The sequence below is a fragment of the Acomys minous genome (genome assembly GCF_964271855.1).
Source record: "Acomys minous genome assembly, chromosome: 6".
NCBI lineage: Eukaryota > Metazoa > Chordata > Mammalia > Rodentia > Muridae > Acomys > Acomys minous.
The window spans coordinates 73,725,686-73,747,020 of record NC_140487.1 but is presented as its reverse complement, the minus strand read 5'-3'; the positions used below and the strand labels follow the sequence as shown (position 1 = coordinate 73,747,020).

Below are 21,335 nucleotides of genomic sequence, written 5' to 3'. Positions count from 1 at the left end.
ATATATATATATATATATATATATATATATATATATATATATTGTGTATGTATACATACATACACACATGAAATTGTTATCAATTTTCAAATTATATTTATCTTGTATATAATGGGATTGTTACCCAGAAATTGAAGAAAAGGAGGCTTCTGTTTTTTCATTGTTCTTTGGTCTCATCTTTCCCCTTTTCTATAGGGTTCGTCTCTTAAATACTAGAGCAATTTTCATTATTTCCCTGTAGATTTACCTTAGTAGCTACATGCAGAATTATTTTTGTGTGTTGACTGCAAAGCCATGATTGTAGCTTTCAGGTTTGCTAATTATTGAACAACTATAGATCCAGTTCCTTGTTCTCCGTTGGCATATAGGGCTTGGATCTGAGGACATTTATTTTTATATCTCAAATCAATAAAATTATTTTTCACTGACTTTTTACCATGGCATTTCTCATTGCCATTGCTAACTTGAAATCATAGTCCTTTTGACCCATTATCAGCTATGGAGAACACTGACATGGTTATGCACTTTTGATTGCTCTTTGCATTAGTGGGTTATTTGTCCTAGTGCATAAAAAAAGAGTTGTTTTTACCTCAGGGAACTAGCAACTTGCTTGCATAAATGTTTTTGTGACTGAAAACTGAAGCAGTGCATTATTGCTCCCATAAAACTATAGGTCTGACTGTCAAAGTTCTTAACATACCTGAATTAGATCTGGAATTTCCCCTGGCCATGAAAGCAGCAAAAATCCAAATGTTTAATAGGCCTTCACTCTGTCTATTCTCTTAGGCTCATAGTGAAGAACAGTTGTTGGGATGGTGTTGAAATTACTTTGGGCCCCTGGAAAAAATAGAATGCAACTCTTTGAGATATTCCGGGCATGATGACTTTGTAACACCACAATTACTTTGCTCCCATCTGAGAAGATGCTGCTTGTGTTCAGTAGCTCTTGCTAACCTGAAAAACTCTAGGAGGCCATTAATAATGAATAGGCCCAAAATGCATCAGTGTTTTTGTAATGTAGATGAAGGTAAGATGTCATGTCAGGACTGGAATTTGCATATTAGAATAATTAAGTTATCTTATCTTGTTCTTTAAAGAAATAAATGACTATGAATATTCATAGTCAATTAAAATATTAATAGTGTACTGATACTTCAGTTTTAGGTCTCTAGTCATCCATAAAGGGTTTCATTTAAACTTGATTAACAGTGACGGGATACTTAAGCTCACAGTGTAATATATTGTTTTTTTGACTCTGAAATGAAAATGTAGTACCTGACATACGCAAATAATTTGTTTATTTACATAATGCATCATTTCTTCTGAGATAAAAAGGGTATTTTGTATACAGAGTAAGTCATGTGAACAGAATGTCTTTGAGTTCTAAAATGCTTTTCTTAAACTGTAGTCTTCACCCGCATTATATTTTGTATAGTTTATTTTCATTACTTTCCTTCCTTCCTTCCTTCCTTCCTTCCTTCCTTCCTTCCTTCTTCCATCCCTTCCTTCCTTCCTTCCTTCCTTCCTTCCTTCCTTCCTTCCTTCCTTCCTTCCTTCCTTCCCTGGGAAAGAAACCCCTGAGCCTTGAGTGACCCGTTTAGTGACATCCTCACCTTTAACTTTATGTTGTAAGTTGTAGTAAATCATGTATAATACAAATTGTTTCTTCTTTCTCATTTTAAGGTGTATTCTGGAGTAATTTGAACTACATTACCTTCATTGTCCAGCTGTCAGTGTCATCTGCCTCTGGAATTCTTTATGGCTTGTCAAAGTCCAGCTGTCCTCAGTCAGTCCCAGCCTGTTCACTCCTCCTGGTAGCTCTGAAACCACCATTCTTTCTGCCTCTATCAATTTGTTCTTTTTAGGTTTCATGTGAACAACACAACATTTGTGTTTCTAGGCCTAGCATATTTGGTTACAACTGAGGGGAAAAGACCTGGCTCATTCCGCTACCCTCTATGTCCCGAGGAGTTCACCTAGAATTTAGGGGCCTAGACTCAGGCCAAACAAAGGTTTGTAGCTTCAAGGTAGAAAGGCGTGTCAGGGCAAGGGCTAATGAAAGAGGATGAAATGTTTTATTATAAATGGTTTCATGCAGGCTTAAACATGAGGGTTCAGGAGAAAGGAAGGCGTTCAGAAAGAAAGACATATCCAGTATGAATATACTTCCTGTTCTGTCCGAAGGTTTAAGTTACAGTAGCTGTACTTTCAGTTTTGAATAAGTGAGTTTATTAATTATGCAGCAAGCAAATGTAGTAGAACAGATACCAAGGAGTAGATAGGTAGAAAAGCCACTTTAAGTCTGGTGCTTACAGTCTGCAGGAGAAGGAAGGAAGCTCCATAGAGAAGCAGCCAGAGTTCCTGAGTCAGAGCTGTGTGTGGAGCAGAGCTCCCTTTAGGAGGGTTCTATGTGAAGCAGACAGACAAACGCAAGAATAAAACACATAATAGTAACAGGTAGATATAAAACATGATCAAATGCATCAGAAATGGCAGGAGAAATGCTACTAACAGAGACATGCTCAAGCTCCTGACAGACTTCCCTCCAGAGTAGAGCTGCCTCACCACACAAGTTTCTGTGCGTCCTGCAGATCTTTATACACCATTGCGTAAACAGTGGGAATGTTGGTTGGAATTTGTTTTTCTCATAAGCTGCTCTTAACTGTGCAAAGTTTGTAATACTATTAGTTGTTGATATTCTCCTGCACCCCATTAGTGTGAGAGGTCTAGCCAGCTCCAGGGAGTCCTGGAGGGTACCTGAGATAACACTGTTTTTTGTTCTGAGTCCTCGCTCAACAAGCACAAACAACACATGGCAGTTTACTCATACAATCTGTATTCCAGCTCTAGAAAGGACAGAGAGTGTAGGTATGGGCTCCTCAAAGGAGAATCACAGTTAACTGTCAGCATTAGCCATATAGACCTCTTGTAATTTTCAAGTTACAGCTCAAAAGATTTCTAGAAAAACATTCTCCCTTTACCTCTCTTGAAGTGAGATTATAGGATGGCCCTGGACACGGCCTTCATCAAATCTGATAAGGAAAAGACCATAGTCACTGGGGCCACACATGGTTTAGCATATTTTCATTTCCTGTAAATAATATTTCCAGTGGGGGTACTAGAAGGCTGTAGATTTACAGCTGGGAAGGGAGACAGACTGTAAGCCATTGTGTAAGGCTTTACTTGTGCTAAAATTCTTGGTTCTCTCCTGTCAGTAGGCTTTAGCTGATTCCTGGGTGAGGGGATTCTCTTAGCTCCCCCAAGATTTTCCTTTTGTCTCTCACCTCAGTTTCACTTAGCATCAAGTTCTCAAGGATCATCCATGCTGTAAGATATGTGAGATTACTTCCTGGGAGACTGCCTTATATTCTCTCATCATATATACCACATCTTTAAAAAAAATATATTTTGATGGGTTTCTTACACATTTTGGCTATTGCGAGTAATCCTGAAATAGAAATACGGTTCATAAATACCTGTTTGAGACCCCGCTTTCTTCTTCCTTGAGTTCATCCGAAGTAGACTTGCTGAATCATATGATACTTTAAGTTGTATTATTGGGCTCTGGGGGCACACATTCTTAGCATTTTCCATAGACTGGCACTTTTTCCTCCACTTTCCAACCAGTGATCCATTGGGTTCTATCTGTTCCAAATCTCATCAACGCTAGTTATAATGTCTTTAATACACGGATTTTTAAGTTGTAGACATCACGTATCCTTATTGTAGAGATTTGAACAATTTTGAAAGTATAAAACAAAATTGAAAATTCTTCTTAATCCTCCTTGTTTCCTCAAATATTGCTTAACATTGACTCAGGTCTTAGATGAGGTGTACCATCCTCCTTTCCAGGACACCCTTTTAGGACACCTGTAGGTCCTCTTTACAGCCACTCTTAACAGGATACCTTCGAATGAGTGCATGCTGCAGAATGTTGATTTCTGTCACATACTGTATAAGTCACATGCCCTTATCTTTGTAATATCAGCAGGCACTAAACATTTTACCCCATGAGTTGTAAGTGTTCAAACGGATATTGAAGTGAATACACCTGTACATCCAGCTAGGACCTTTTAAGCAGGCAATTAAGGCCTCTCTCCTCCTGGATTCCCTGGTAGAAATCTCCTCCAAGCCATGCTCTGGTTATATATTTCTAAATATCTGCTTTAAGGCAGATGCTGAGCCTGTGAAGACTATTTCACTTTTTAATGTTGCTTTTGATGTTAGATCAGAAAGTGTCTGTACCCACCAGCAATGCTGACTTGTTAATGCTGCCTGGAAATTTCAAGTGGGTTGCAAAGTATGATAAGAGATGATCCCACAAGAAGCTTAATTTTACAGACAAGAAGGCTGATTTGTCAAATATTTTTACCAGTGTTTGTCAAGAACAGCACTTCTAACACACACATCTAGTGTGCTTTAATTTTCACAGTCTGGTTGTTAATAGGCCTTACATTATAGAGCGATGGATGGTATAGAAGTCTATATATCAAAGCAAAATAAAAGACTGCTTTCCAATTTTCTTTAACACAGGTTTCACAACATATTTAGTCAAATAAGATTGTTTTATACCAGTTGTCTTTATGCAGTTGTAATCACTGCACTTTTTCAGTTTTAGAAGAAAGGTGGGAAGTGGAAGTTTAAGGACTGTTGTTAACAGGTACAAGGACGACCAGATGCCATTTCAGTGTGAATATGAATAACACTCAGAATCCTAGGAATGACTGTGCATCTTTTTTTTTTTTTTGACCATGCATCTTAAATAGCATTGAAAATGCAGCATGGGGATGAGAATTGATGTTTCAAGAATCAGGAAAATATCAATAATAAGCATATACTCAAAGAAAAGGCCATTCAGAGAAAGTTCAGAGTACTGTAAAAGAGCAGGTTGATCGCTTTCTGTTGAAGCTCCAACGTGCAGGTGAAAAGATTGCAGTAGCCACAGGTGATAGATGACTCTGAGCAAACTGTGTTTTCAGGCACAGCAGCGCTCCCAGAGCTCACAGAGACTGTGTGTGGCAGCACATGCAAGACCTAGTCAAGATGTGTTCAAGCCAAAACATCCCAGCACGGAGAGGAGGAAGGGAACACAGGGCCCCACCCCTAACTAAGAAGGTGTCTAAAATTGTTACCTGCTGGCAAGGGGAAAGTTAGTTTTCTAAGGAGACTTTTACTGGGCATTGTATCAATCGCATTTCAGGGCATGCCCATGCCCAGGAGTAGTTGGCCAACAGAAAATAGACCCAGTGGTATTTTTGTTGCCTTTGTTTGTTTGTTTCTTTTTGCTGTGTTTTAGCATTTTTTGTTTTATAGGTCTTTTGCTTGTTTTGGTTTTCTTTCATGTTTTCAAAGACAGAGGGGTAGGCAGGTGGGGAGGCTCTAGGAGGATAAAATAATGATTAATGCTCACCTCTCAAAGGAGACTGACTATGCTAAGAGGGGGCAAGTAAGCAACACAGCTCAATGGTCTCTGCCTCAGTTTCTGTTCCAGGTTCCTGTCCTGTTTGAATTCCTTCTCTGACTCTCTCTGATGTTGTGCTGTGGAGCTGTCAGCTGAAATAAATGCTTTCCTCCTTGAGCTGACTTATGTCATAGTGACTTTTCACAGCAGCAGACAAACTAACTATGCCACATGGGAAACTAGAGCAGAGACACTTGAGTGCTGTAGAAGGTGGTGCAGAAACGATTTAAGCCGGGTCTCAGACAGTGGGTAGCAGTTGGCTTGTGATACTGCACAGAGATTCCCAAGAAAAGGTCTCACAGCACACAGAATAAAGAAGTGTGAGGACCTGCTGCATCTAGAGGAAGATAAGCAGTTCCGGCAGTGCTATGGTTGGAGGAGAAAAGAGAGACAGGAATTTGGAAGAAAATATAGGGGAAAGATATGATTTTGAAAACCCCAAGATGTTGTAGAAAGGATAGCACTATTTTCCTAGAGGCATTGGTAGCCTTTGAAGGGTGCTAGCTGAGAAAAAAAGAAGTGATGAAATTAATGAAAGGTTTTAAACAGAACAATGACATGGTCAGAGTTTTACAAGAGATTTATTGATAAATTTGGCAAAGGTAATAGGACTTGGTGCCTAAAGTTAATATTATTGCTACTGTTCCTGTTAGAGATGCTGAATTGTGTCTGAACTGTATGGTGGCTATACCTAGGAGGATGCTGATGCGGGCCAGGGAGGAGAGTCTAGGAGGATTCCCGGTGGCTAGTGCAGTCTTGCTTTGGAGCATGAAGGGCATGATTCAAAGAAGAGCTCATATTAGAACTTTCTGTATTTGAGGTCTGTGGGATAAAAAAGTAAAACCTAGAGCTAGAGGAGCAAACTGAACCAAGCATGGATTGTAAGCTGTTATTAATATTCAGGTGGTACTTGACAATGGAATGGTGCGGCCATTCTCAGGAATAATGAAGAGAGAAAATAAATGAAAACAAAACACTGGGGTCCTGAGCATGTTGGCCATGTTGGATGAAGAAGAGCCCATGCCTATCTGCAGTTATTCCATATCATCTCCAATCTTCTGCATCCTCCTTGTTCTGTCAACAAAGCATCTGATTTTGAAGGTTCTCTTCGGCAGTATCTGACATGTTAGTCAACACACCCATTTTTTCCTATAATAGCTGCCAAATAGTCTCTTTCTTGTTTTAACAATGTGTCTCACTGTATTTTAAGGATTGTTAGTGATGGAATTTTAAATTTTATATTGCCTTTAAATTTTTCTCATACTTTTATTTATTAAATATATCAGTGTTCCAAATAACTTCTCATATGACCAAAGTTCTGTCCAGAAAGTCAAACATTTGAAACTGTCCATTTATGAAAAAGCAGCATACAAGGCTCCAATATATATTTTTGAATGTTAGTTTCACCATAAATTATAGATTCCTTCTGTTGTGTAATACTTCATCCTTTGTTTAAAAAATTATTACCTGATTAACTGGCTCATTCATTCATGTGCTGTGTGTTATGTATATGTTTATGTGAGTACATAGGCACACATGCCACAGTGCACATGTGGAGACTGGGAAGACAGCTTCATGGGTGTCAGCTCTCTTTCCACCACATGGAAGAAGACTGATCTCAGGCAGTCAGGTTTGGAGGTGTGCTTGTAAAGGACCTGCAGATCCATCTTCTTGGCCTCGTACTTCTTTCTAATTTTCATTCCCATATTTTCATGTCTGCCTTTAATTTATATTTCCATTTTTTATTTATATTTCTATTTTCCATTTTCTTCACATTTCTCACTCATGCATACAGAGGCACCTTTCTAAATATCAGTGATTATCATGTGCAGAGCTACGGGCAAATCCTGTATAGCTACTTTTCTGTGACACTGCAGTAATTTATTTTTATTTTTATTTATTTTATTTTTATTTATTTTATTAATTTATTCTTGTTACATCTCAGTGGTTATCCCATCCCTTGTATCCTCCCATTCTTCCCTCCCTCACATTTCCCCCTTATTCCCCTCCCCTATGACTGTTCCTGAGGGGGATTTCCTCCCCCTGTATATGCTCATAGGGTATCAAGTCTCTTCTCGGTAACCTGCTGTCCTTCCTCTGAGTGCCACCAGGTCTCCCCCTTCAGGGGACATGGTCAAAGGTGAGGCACCAGAGTATGTGAGAAAGTAATATCCCACTCTCCACTCAGTTGTGGAGACTGTTCTGACCATTGGCTAGATCTGGGTAGGGGTTTAAAGTTTACCGCCTGTATTGTCCTTGACTGGTGCCTTAGTTTGAGCAGGACCCCTGGGCCCAAATCTGCCTATCATAATGTTCTACTTGTAGGCTTCTAGGACCCTCTGGATCCTTCTACTTTGCTATTCTCCCATGCTTCTCTCATCCAGAGTCTCAATGGGATGTCCTCCCCTCTGTCCCAGTTTCCTGGTAAGTGAAGGCTTTCATGGGACATGCCCCTTGGGCTAGTATGCAGATATAAGTGAGTATATACCATTTGAGTCTTTCCACTGCAGTAATTTTATGAGTATCTGTTTTTGATTTTCTGATCCTGGCAAATATGCTCATTAGGCAACTTGGTGGTTCTCCACTCCTGTACAGAAACATATTCATGCCATAGGCAATGCAGGCATCCTGTCCTCACCGAAGACTGCAGCCAAGACATAGTAGAACTCAGTCAACCCCCATGCCTCAACCTACTGAACACCTGCAATTTTTCTTAATATTTCTAAAACAGGCCACCTATGAGTTAAGTTATTATTATCAGTAATAATAAAGCACGATGTGTAGCACAGCGTTATATTTTTTTCTAGCCAGTGTAACTATGTATTTCTCATTCACTCATTTTGTTCATTCAACCAGTATTTACTTTGGCACTACTCTGAACATTTATAACAGCTATCAAAGAAGCTATCATAAAGCCCATGTGCAAGTGTATATGCTTGTTTATCATCTAGAAAAATGATTTGACGATGTGCTAGGTTTAAAAGTGAAAGGAGAGAAGGCAGACATAAGTTCATAAAAGCAAGAGGTGGGAGTTCTAGGTAGATCGTAAGGGGATGATGCCTTTGATGTGTTTTCTCTAAAGAAAGCCAGAAGCACAGTGCATGCTCTATTTTCTCCTTCTGACATACTGTTGGATTCCTTGTTGTGTAGGCCTCACTAGCTTTCTCTTTAGTTCCTTTGTGGGCTCCTTGATCTGAGGGACAGTTTTTATTAGCTCTGTAGTCCTCATTCAGTTTTTGTTGAAGTAGAGATATATCATAATGACAAGGAATTGGTACTGTATCCAAATATTCAGCTGGAAATGATGGAAAGGTCAAGTACTTCATATTTAATAGGAAGTTCTTTGGAAGCTAAATATTTAGCTCTTGTTTTATTAAGTTTTTATTTGCTCAGACTTTCATGATTTGAAAATGAAAACCCAAAGGGCTGGAGGTAGTTGCCAGAATCAGGTGTTATTATTTGTCATTTGGAAGTTTTGACTGATTGTGATACTGTTTTAGTTTCAGGTTGGAAATGCTGCCCTCCATGCTAACATAGTTAGCATTCCTGTGCCAGAATGCTGGCCTGAACTAGCATGACCTTGGTAGGATAGTGCCATCAGCCACATCATTCACATTATTTGCCCTTCTTACATGGTGTCTGCGTGCCACACTGAACAAATATCATGTAGTAAAATGCCCAAGTTTTAGCATCATTGTTTATGTTCATCAACAAAATCAGATGGGTAGAACACATAGCCAGCAGTTACATTTGTTGCCTAGATCTTTTGAGATGCCAGCGTACCCTACAGGAAATTGAGATCAGAAACAGGAGCTTAGGATGTGAAGTTCTTATTTATTCTTCAGTTATTTGAGTTTCGTTTTCTCAAAGTAAATTTATCCTTAGAAGAGTTAAATTTTTTGCAGTGATGAATTTAAAATCTGCATTCTTACTATTTGTTTTATTTTGAACTCTGACGAAAAAATCCTGCACCAAATACTATACTATGATTAGTTCTAGCAGATTTTGTTTTTGTTTTCCCCCTTTGAGTGTGGGGGTGTAAGCTATAATTTTAACACATACACACACACACACACACACACACACACACACACAAAGGTGCTTGTGCTCTAACCAAAGTTTGAGCACCCCCCTCCCCACTTGTGGATGTGACATTTTCTGTTTCCTGACATTTTTGCCATTGTTAGACTCAGTTTGTATTCTTGCTCCATATTCATCCCCTAGGGGAAATTGTGTATTTTATCTACTGGAAAGCAGGAATGCCTTCTGTCATGGACAAACCATTTATTTGTTCAAATACATAAATCCAACTATAATGTAATAGCCCAGTCATTGGGAACTGGGTCATGCGGTAGCATTTAGATTCATGACACCCAGGTCCTAAAGTTCATTTCTAGAACAAAAAATTAAATATCATGTACACAAAATGAGCGATTACCCTTTCTTCTTCTTCCTTCTGTGGCCTTCATTGCTACAGCCTTTAAAAATCTTAAGTGGCATCATAAAAACAGATAAAGGGTTTGTTTCAGTATTTTTTCCTTGCCCACTTAAGGTTTTATGTTTGGGGAATAATACTTTACTATTAGTACAATATTAACATAGTGTTGTTTTCTTTATATGCTCCATTTATTTATATGAAATTGGGTGACTAAATGAAAAAAAAATGAAGACATAGTACTTTATTACACCATTTTTAGCTATTTTGATATCACTTAATTTAAAATACATGCATCGGTAGTCATCAGCAACTCTACATCTTTACCTCTGAGAAGTTATGTAAAAATTTTGTTTTACTACTAAGTTCCTGATAAGAAATTGTTAATGATCCAATTTAACCATCTCTTTGGAGAAGTGAATTCTTTGAGGCCTCACACTAGGACCTAAATATAATGGAGATTTCACTGGATTATGAAATGTGATGGTTTAGCTTCAGGGATTGAATGAATGTAGGTCTCAGAATTGGTCATTCAGTGTCAAAGGTCCTTGTACTCTGGCCACAAGGCAGAGACAAATAGGCATGTAGCCGTGGTGGATTTTGCAATCCTGCACGTGCAATGTGAGCCTGTTACAGATAACTAGTATTTGAATTTTTTCCCATTCAAAACACTCATGTTCTCCTCCTGTAATTACTTTTGGACCAAAAAAATCATCACAGGATGTAGGCTTGAGTCTGTCTTTGAGCCCTGTGGTACTGTCGCAAATGCATACCCCTGGGAACATCTGGAGATACATTGGATGGCCTAACCACTAAATGAGAAGATATCATTAAGACTCAAATGTATATTAAAAATGGGAAAATGTTTATTTTCATCTTAATGATTCTCTCAATTCTCATTTGTTGTAAAAATCCAGGAGAGGAAAAAAATACTGTGAGCAGTCATTACTTAGAGCTGCAGTCAGCTGTGGCCCTGATGCCTGTCTCATTTTTACAAATGACACAGGAGGATGGACCACATATAGGCAACAAGAGATTTGTTAAGGAGCGAGTGGCAGTGGAGGTGTATTGTTCTGGTGTGCACCCCGCCATTTCTTCATTCCCTTCAGTAGCGAGTGTTTTCTCTCTGACATGATTCTTGTAATCCTTCCCCAGCAGGCATAACCTTCAGGGCCTGAGCTCCGTCAGCTGCAGATCTATAAGCCGTGGGCCGTCTTACACGTTGCCTCACTAATATGCATGTAATTATGAATAGGAATGGGCGTGTCTGGGGAAACGGCATCTAGAACAGCTGCGGAAGTGTGTCAGCTCTGTGCATTTAATGACCTTGCTGGGTCTTCATGGAGAAAGCTTTCAACCTGTGGAGTCTCTTGTGCTTCTAGGCGCCCTTTCAGCCCATGCCTCCACACTGAGAGCGGGTGGCGCACACTTGCATGCTGCTTTGCTACAACCCCCTTTGAGTGGGTTTCAAAATTAGGTGAAGGTCCTGCTTTGAGCAAATATATGAAATACAAAATGTTCTTAAAAACAATGCACAGAGTATTTTATTAAGCATATGAAGATAAACAGATAAGGTTTGTTTTTATTTTAATTAAATATTAAATGAAAATATATTCTAATTTCTAATCTAACTCTGTATTTTATGTGGTTACATAAGTACATAGTAAAACTTAATAGCTTTTAAAATGTATTTGGTGACACCTAGCTGTACATTAGATAAAAATAATGTTCTTTCAAGAAGTAGAGATTCTGTATAGTACCTTAGTGATTGTCCATAAGCCAGTGCTGATATATTAGTAAGTATTGTGGATGTCACTGAGGCAGAGCTATCCCAGCCTGAACAGAGAGAACTAGGAAAGGAGAGCCAGCTTAACGCAGAACGCGTGCTTCTGAGTCTTCATGGGTTTGTTTGTTTGTTTTTTTTAAGGCAAAATTGCATATAATGCAGGCAAAATTTTGTATAGTGTAAAATGGAAGAAAAGAGAGCGGTTTATGAGAAATGAAGCACAGAAAGGAAAGGGACTTGCATTTGAAGAGCATTCCCTTTCTTCCTTTCAGCAGTTATGCTTGCATTTTTACCACATGCTAGACAGCCTTTCGGACATGAGTGATAAGCATAGTAGTGAGCAAATGGGTTTCTGTTTTTATGGAGCCGACATTTGTTTTTATAGAATCTGATAGACACAGAGCCGGGAAGCAGATTAGGGTGTGGGAAGAACAACCGAGAAACACGAGGCCGCTCAAGGATGTGCATCTTGGCCTTTATGAGGGTGCCAGAATGGGTGAAGGAAGCAACTTTAAGAGATAGACGTGTTTGACTCACGATTTCAGAAGTGACAGGGGACTATTTGTATCTGGTGATGGTGTCTTCTGGTGATGCTCTGCTTGTCCCTGCCCTGCCCACTAGATGCAGCCTCATCCGTGTTGCCTGCTGCTCCCTTCCTGGTGTGCTCTCCCTGTACGCTTTTCTTCACGTGCCTTCCATCTCCACTAGTCTTTCCTAAGTCTCCTGTCTGCCTCAGTTCTTCCTCATCCCATACACTTTAGGTAAGCCATTTGTTGGATAACCTAGTCCTTGGACTACTTTGATTTCTTTTCCTTTAATTGCAATAGAAAGTGGTAATTGGTTATTTCATTTTCTAATGTAAAAATAAAATGTGTCGTCATTTTATGATAAGCACTGTGAGAGATATGGCTGTTTTCTGATGTAAGACAGAAACATGTCTTTCATTTTGTGAAAAAGCAATAAATTGCTGACTCTATCTTAAAAAGGTGCAAAGTGTGCCTTGAAAATGTATTAAGTAGAATTATTAGTCTTCAAGTCAGATTTTGGTTTGCTGTTATATCCATTATGTATTTTTTTGTATTTATAATTGGCAATATATGTTTTTAAATTATATAACATTTTCCTTCCTTCCTTCCTTCCTTCCTTCCTTCCTTCCTCTTTCTTTCCTCTTTTTTACAGCACAACTACAGTTTCCCTTCCCTCTTCCCCAGCACCTGTCTTCTGTACCACCATTCACTCCTCCCTCTGACCACCACCCCTCCAACCACTCCTCCCTTTCTCTTCAGAAAAGGGCAGGCTTCCCATGGGTATCTCCCCTTGCCACATCTAGCTGCAGTAAGAGCAGGCACTTTGCTTTGTACGGGGGCTGCACAAAGCAGCCAGCATGGGGGAAATTGGTCTGTAATTCTCTTCCTTTGTTGAGTCTTTGTATGGTTTCCATATCAGGGTGACTGTGGCCTCATAAAATGAAATTGCCAATGTTAATTTTTTTCTATTTTGCGGAGCAATTTGAAGAATATTGGTATTAGCTCTCTTTTGAAAGTCTAGAATAATTCTGGAATAAAAATTTCCTGTTTCTGAGTTTTGTTTTTTGTTTTTTGGTTTTTTTTTTTGGTTAGGAGACTTTTGATGACTGCTTCTATTGTTTTTTATTAGGGGTTTTTAGTTGTCTTTGCATTGTTCATCTGAGTTGATTTAATTTTGGTAAATGATATGAAGAAATTTGCCCATTTTTCTTTGATTCCCCCCCCCCAATTTTGTGGAGTACAGTCTTTTTAGGTAAGATCTAATAATTTTTTTAATTCCTTGGTGTCTGTTGTTATGTCTTCCTTTTAGCTTCTGATTTTGTTAATTTGGATATTTTCTCTCTCACTTTTAGTTAGTCTGGATAGTGTTTGTATATCCGATTGGTTTTCTCAATGAACCAACTATTAGTTTCATTGATCCTTTGTATTGTTCTCTTTGTTTCTGTTTTATTGATTTCAGCCTTGAGTTTGATTATTTCCTGTCATCATCTCCTCTTGGGTGTGTTTTGTTTGTTTGTTCATTTGTTTGTTGTTCTAGGGCTTTCAGTGCCCTGTTAAGTGCTAGTATGAGGTCTCTCTAACCTCTTTAGGAAAGCACTCACTTCTATGAAGTCTTAGAGCCCTTTTCATTGTGTCCCACAGCTTTAGGGATGTTGTGCCTTCTTCTCATTGAATTCTAGGAGGTCTTTAATTTCTCTGCTACTTCCTTGTCTCAGTGGTCATTCAGTAGGGAGCTGTTCAGTTTCCTTGAGTTTGTGGACTTTCTCTTGTTTCCCTTGTTGTTGAAATCCAGCTTTAATCCATGGTCTGATAAGAAACAAGTTATTTCAATTTTCTTGTATCCGTTGAGGCTTGCTTTGTGACTGAGTACGTTGCCAATTTTGGAGAAGGTTTGCTGTGAAGAAGGTATATTCTTTTGTGTTTGAGTGAAATGTTTTGTAGAAATCTGTTACATCGTGTAAGTCATAGTGTCTGATAGTATTCTCTGTTTAGTTTCTGTCTGGATGACTTGTCCTTTGGTGAGAGGGGATTGTTGAAGACTCCTACTGTTAATATGTGGAGTTTGACGTGTGATTTAAGCTTTAATAATATTTCTTTTTACAAATGTTGGTGTGCTTGTGTTTGAGGCATAGATGTTTAGAATTGAGAAGCCATCTTGGTGGATTTTCTTTTGATCAGTATAAAGTGTCTTCCCCCAACTCTTTTGATTAATTTTGGTTGGAACTCTATTTTCATACATATTAGAATGGCTACATCAGCTTGTTTCTAGGGTCCATTTGCTTGTTAAAATCTTTCCAAGCCCTTTACTCTGAGCTAATGTCCTTCTTTGATGTTAAGGTGTGTTTCTGGTATGCAGCAGAAAGATTGATCCTGTTTTAAAATCCATTATATTAGCCTGTGTCTTTTTATTAGGGGGTTGAGTCCATTGATATTGAGAGATATTAATGACAAATGATTATTAATTCCTGTTATTTTGATGATGGTAGTAGTAGGGAAGTGTGTGTGTGTGTGTGTGTGTGTGTGTGTGTGTGTGTGTGTGTGTGTTTTTGTATATGTGTGTTTCCCTTTTTTGTTTTTTCTGGTGTGAAATTATTTACTTGCAATATATAGATAACCTCATTGGGTTGCAGTTTTTCTTCTAATATCTTTTGTATGGCTGAACTTGTGGTAGCTATTATTTAAATTTGATTTTTGTTATGGACTATCTTGTTTTCTCCATCTATGGTAATTGAAAATCTTGCTGGGTATAGTAGTCTGGGCTGGTATCTGAGGTCTCCTAGAGTCTTTAAGACATCTGTGCAGACTCTTTTGGTTTTTACAGTTTCTGGTGAGAAGTCAGGTGTAATTCTAGTTGGTCTTCCTTTACATATTATCTACCCATTTTCTCTTGCAGCTTTTGATATTCTTTCTTTAAGAATTATTTCTTTAAGAACACAAAATATTTAGTGTTTTGATTACTGTGTGGTAGGTGTACTTTCTTTTCTTGTCCAACCTATATTTTGTTATGTTAGTTTCTTGTATCTTTTTAGGTATCTCCTTCTTTAGGCTAGAAATTTTTTTCTATGATTTTGTTGAAAATATTTTCTGGGACTTTAACCTGGGAATCTTCTCCTACTATTCTTTTTATTCTTAAGTATCAGATATATTTATGTACTTTACCTGTTTGTTTTTTTCCCTGAATTTCTTTAAAGAATTAATTCATTTCTACTTTAAGGGTCTTTATCATCTTCATAAGATTGGATTTAAGGTCATTTGCTTGTGCTGGAATATCCAGGGATTTCTGTGGTAGAATAGCTGTGCTCTGGTGGAGCCTTATCACCATGGCTCCTGTTGACTGTGTTCTGATGTAGCCATGTAGGGTTCCTAGTACTCAGATGACCTTTGGTAAAGTAGAAGTCTCCTGCTGGAGTTGTGGGGCCCATGGGAGGAAGTACTGTTGGTGGCTGTTGTGTGGGAAGTTTGTAATTCCCTGCTCTGTCAGTGTTCTCTGTTTCTAGGTGCAATGATGACCTTTCACCTTGGCGCCCAGATGGCTATCAACATGTAAAGCTTCACAAATTTCATTACTGTCAGATCATGTGAAGAGCTCTAGGACATCAACGGTCCATGTCCTTTGATATTTTCCCACATCTCATTAACTTCAGTTGGTCTAAGTTTAGCTTTAGCAAGGGGAGAAGGATAGACCTGCCTTCAAGGCCCATGCTGCTGTCCACAATGAAACCATGGTTCTTTAGAGAAAAGGCATGGAAAATAATATGAATTTAGGTAGGTGGTCAGTTTTCCACTTATGTTTGTGTCCTTTAGTGTACATGAAATATTCTTTTTTAAAAATATTTTTCATTTATTCATATTACATCTCAATTGTTATCCCATCCCTTGTATCCTCCCATTCCTCCCTCCCTCCCATTTTCCCCTTACTCCCCTCCCCTATGACTGTGACTGAGGGGGACCTCCTCCCCATGTATATGCTCCTAAGGTATCAAGTCTCTTCTTGGTAGACTGGTATCTTCCTCTGATTGCTGGCAGGCCTCCTCATCCAGGGGATGTGGTCAAATATGGGACACCAGAGTGTGAAAGTCAGTCCTCACTCTCCATTCAACTTTGGAGAATGTCTTGTCCATTGACTAGATCTTGGTAGGTGTTCGAAGTTTACTGCACGGATTGTCCTTGGCTGGTGCCATAGTTTGAGCAAGACCCCTGGGCCGATCTCTGCCCATTATAATGTTCTACTTGTAGGTTTCTAGGACCCTCTGGATCCTTCTATTTCCCCATTCTCCATTGCTTCTCTCACCTAGCGTCCCAATAGGAAGTCTTCTCTCTGTCCCAGTTTCCTGGTAAGTGAAGACTTTCATGGGTCATGCCCCTTGGGCTAGTGTCCAGTTATAAGTGAGTATATACCATTTTCTCTTTCTGCTTCTGGGTTAACTCACTCATTATGATCATTTCCAATTCAATCCATTATTCCACAAATTTCAGGAATTCCTTGTTTTAATAGCTAAGTAGTATCCCATAGTGTAAATGCAGCACAGTTTCTTTATCCATTCTTCCACTGAGGGACACTTAGGCTGTCTCCACTTTGGAAATCTATGTGACACTATCTCAGAAAACTGGGAATAAGGCTTCCTCAAGATCCAGCAATTCCACATGAAATATTCTTTGCTGAACCAGACAAGTCATTTGCATCAAGGTTGATGAATAGTGCTGTGCCAATTGAGCTCACCTGAGCACCCATTCACCAATCAGATTAGGCTCTGCTGGATGATGAATAACAATGGCCTTTCCTGCAGTGATATTTCTCCCTTATTTGAAAGACTGAATGTGATTCAAAACTTATGTGATGGCCTTGTCACACCACACTTCTTGAGTCCAGCACCTTCCAGTTCTTGTCACCAAGAGAAATGTATACACACACATACAATCTGTGGCTGTCCATGATCTAAAGTGATGACCATTGTTGTCACTGTATCCATGAAATGACAGAAAGGATAAAACAGGAATGACATATACCAGAGACACCTACACAGTTGTAATTCAAAGATGCTCAAACAGCAGGCAAGGGAGAATAATTATTGGTAACAAGAACAGTCTCTGCTCCACCTTCCAGGTTAATCACCTGCACATTATGTGAGAAGACAGATGAGCAGTCACTTCATATTTGGAATCTATTTACCTCCACTTGTCCTGTTAAAAGCTGTGACATTAGCAGCAGAAGAATGTCCACCGTTTAGAAGCTGCGGAACTGAATGTGCATGGCTGTCTGCCTAGCAGTGTGACCAGCTGTTACAGGATGTTATTGACTCCTTGAAATGTGGCTAATGTAACTGATGAACAGAATTTTAAATGTGGTTTAATTTAAGTTAAAACATTTGAATCAGTCATTGGTAGGTTTTTATTATTTCTGGAGCAACTTTAGCATGTGACTAATTTATAAACCAAATTTTATGGAGTTTAAAAGCAAGTGAGAGGCAGGCAATGTGGCGCACGCTTTACTCCCAGCACTTGGGAGGCAGAGGCAGGCGGATCTCTGTGAGTTTGCGGCCAGCCTGGTCTACAGAGCCAGGCCACAATAGTCAAGGCTACACAGAGAAACCTGTGTAGAAAAAACACACACACAAAAAAACAAAAACAAAACAAAACAACCCCCCCCAAAAAAAACAAGTGAGTACTTTTGATGAACAGTTAACATCTGACTCTAGTTATACTTTAAATATAAAGTGAAAATTGGTTTTAAAAGGTCACTTTAAAAGTACAAACTCTCAAATTTTAATCTGCAGCTACTCTACATGATTTGTTCATTATAGGTTAAAGGCAATACTAATTAATAAAATTCATTTTCTGCTTTTATTCACCTACCAAAGATTAAAAAATTGTAGTGGAACTTATATGTCCAATAGTGAGGACCTTGGAAAGCTTCACTTTTTAGCAGAGAATTTGGCTTCTTAGCATCTTCAGTTTCTGAGGTAGCACCAGTTTTAAACATGAATAAAGCTGCCTTTTATGTTCTTGTGATATTGCCTTGTGTATTACTTTTCCCTTGTGTTCCCCTTATGCCTTTCTCTCCCCTTCCATCATACTCTCTTCTACTTCTCCTCAACCTTCGCTTGCCTCGAGCAGAGTTGTAGCTAATTTCTGTTTGAAAGATGATCATATGGTTATCATCTCAGTGAATATGATGCTTTACCGTGTCTTTGATGATACTCCCATATCTACTGTGCATACTTTCTGGATACTGGTTCATGCTAAGATTAACAGAAACCAAATCTTTCCCATGAAGCTCTGTGTAGTGTGCTGTGCTCAAAGCATGCAAAATACTTAACTTTCATTATTTTGGTGTCTAGGAAAGAGGTACGGTTTTTATGGGCAATTTAACATCATTTACCTGAACAACACTCAAGTAATGATAGACCAGTTAGAAGTCTATGACTTTTTGTGATCTTCAAATAGTCAGTGGAGTCTCTACCATTTTTCTTAGTAGCCACACATTGGATTTTGTGCACATGCCCCCCCCTCCCATTTGGGCATCATGTTTTCTTTGTGAAGGCAGCAGTTGGAATGACTTTACCTCGATTTTTGTCATGCTCTGTGAGAGTATAATTGTAAGGGCAGTTTGGACACCGAGTCCCAGCATTACTGTAAAGGGCTGTCTTGTAGACTTGGTGAAATGAGAATGGCAGTGTTCACCCCTTTCCTGAATGCCGAGGGGGAAAACATGGTTTCGCTCTCACTGAGGAGAGGAGCATCTACTTCCAGAGTTAAAGTACAGGCAAATAAGTATTAAAACCATTTCAAAAATGTCTCAGCATTTGCTTTCACATAAGCATCATTCATGTTCTAAGATCTGTAATTTAAGAAACAAAAGCACAATATATGTGTGTGTGTGTGTGTGTGTGTGTGTGTGTGTGTGTATGTGTGTGTGTGTGTGTGTGTGAGAGAGTAGTAGTAGTAGTAGTAGTAGTAGTAGTAGTAGTAGTAGTAGTAGAGAAGAGAAGAAGCAGCTTTAGAATATTGCAGTTTATTGGGTGGGAAAGCATGGGTTTCTTCTTCCAGTGTTGGTTTCTTGTTTTAAGCACTGTTGACTTAGCTTCCTAACATTCCAAAGCTTTGCTGGTCAGGTAGAAATACCCAGCTATGCATACATTACGATGGGAAATGCATGGTTAAACTTAATATATAATAGAGACCAGGTTTGCTATGAATCAGTTATCCTGAAAATAATCACCTAAAGACTGTTTGGGGTGAGTTCATGGAAATATAAAAATATATAATTCATTGCTCTACTTTGCTCTGTTTATATGTTATCTTTTTAATGTTGAAAAATGAACCACATTAGTGGTGATGCACACCTTTAATCCCAGCACTGGGGAGGCAGAGGCAGGCAGATCTCTGTGAGTTGGAGGCCAGCCTGGTCTCCAGAGCCAGTTCCAGGACAGTGACTTACACAGAGAAACCCTGTTTTAAAAATCAAACAAACAAACAAAAAACTCAAAAAAATAAAAATAAATAATAATGTAAATAATTACAGTAATAAATTAAAGTTGAAAAAGTTGTTTATTTGCCATGTTCTTTTTTTCCTCAACTCCCTTTTGATTGAGGTGGTTCTGTCAGGGGTAAACTGATTCTAGATCTGGGTTTTAGACTCATGGAATTGCTGAGCTTGGTGATTGCTAGTGTGATTGGCCTCTAATACTTACTCAGAGTGGTGGCATTTGTATTAGACGGCAACTCCTCCATTTTTCAGTGGAAAGATTAGGTGAAATATCTACTGAATCTGTCATCTGTGTTCATTTTTTAAGGACCCCACTCCATGATATATATATTCTTTAAAAATCATGAGAAATCAATTTCTTTCCAGTGTAATAGTTTGTAAATCTCTCTGAGCTGTTATACATGGAGCCCTTCCTTCTTATTCCGTAGAGAAAAATATAAAAAGGAGCACACACCGTGCTACCGCCTGCCTTTCTGTCCTCTCGTGGCTTCCGCCTTCTCTTTTGCAGTCTTTCTAGTTGTGGCACTAAGAAGCTGTGTGACTGAGTGGAGAGCCTGCGAAGGCGTCTGCCGTTGCCTTTCCTATTCTTCCCCCTCCTCCAGGATACAGAGCGGCCCCACTGTGCCCTCTTTACAGAAGCAACGGAGGCAGCTGCTCAGTCCCAAGGTGGCATCATGTCCTACGTTTCACCAGGACAGGGCCTAAAAATAGAACTAGTGGCAGAGTTAAGTCAAGCTGCCTAGCCTCCTGAACATCTGGGATTTGTGTGTGTTGCCAGCCAAGACTTGGCACTGAAAATGGCCTGTCCCAAATTTTGGTTTAGAAGAAAGTCTCCACACCATCATCTGAGGCCCAGGGCAATTCTCTCCAGATCTTGCACCTGCCTACACAGCTGGCTACCAGTGTTATGGGTTCATATTTTCCAGTATGTTTGTTGACAAAATAAGCTTGTTTGTGTGACTGCATGCCTAAGCGTGGGGAGTGATGTGTCCGTACATGGATATCTATCAGTGTGCCTGTGTAATTGAATGCATTCACGTTCTCCTATTCAGAGGTAATATTTGGAATCATAAACAAATTTGTATCTATTGATTGCGTGTACATGAGCTTTTCTAAATTGGATGCAGCGTGATGCTGACACACTGACTCTTATGAAATTGGATTTCATTAAAGTCTGCAGGTTGTTCTTGTACTGGCAATGGCTTTGATTAAGCACTGTATTAGGGTCATATCCTGGAATAACAGCATTTTAAAATCCCTGGCTGTTTGTGAAAGAATGGTGATTAAAGTTCTGGCTGTTTTCCCGTGATTACCGATGTCTGCTGAGGCTTGAGTTTCCTGGTTGTTATTGGGATTGAGTTGTGTGGCAGCCCCTTGTGCTTTCTTGCCAATATCAGTGGCGTTCTCCAGGGGGAAGTGATTTTGCATTGAAATGTGAGAACTAAAAGCTGTAACAAAATTAACACAGGGTCCAGGGTTTCTGATGTGACTGCAGAGCTAGAATGGGACTGATTCCTAACGCCTAATTCATCTGTGATTGAATTTCAGACCAAACAAAGCTGTTGTGATGAGAAGGGAGAGAAATTCATCTCAAAGAGATTATGGATGAGCAGGCTGAGGAATTCGATGTATCAGGGCAA

At 39.1% G+C, this 21,335-nt stretch overlaps 1 protein-coding gene across 2 annotated transcripts in view; it reads left to right on the top strand.

Moving 5' to 3' along the window:
* Window positions 1–21,335, top strand: part of EXOC4 (exocyst complex component 4) — a 739,217-nt gene that overhangs the window by 291,707 nt on the left and 426,175 nt on the right. Inside the window, exon 10 of one of the 2 annotated variants that reach the window (XM_084787373.1) lies at window positions 17,314–17,640. The exons of the other annotated variant lie outside the window; for it this stretch is intronic. Within the exon in view, the coding sequence (XP_084643499.1) occupies window positions 17,314–17,318 (5 nt within the window). The 3' untranslated portion in view covers window positions 17,319–17,640. Of the gene's footprint in view, window positions 1–17,313; window positions 17,641–21,335 lie in introns of those variants that run through there. 2 annotated transcript variants of the gene reach the window in all.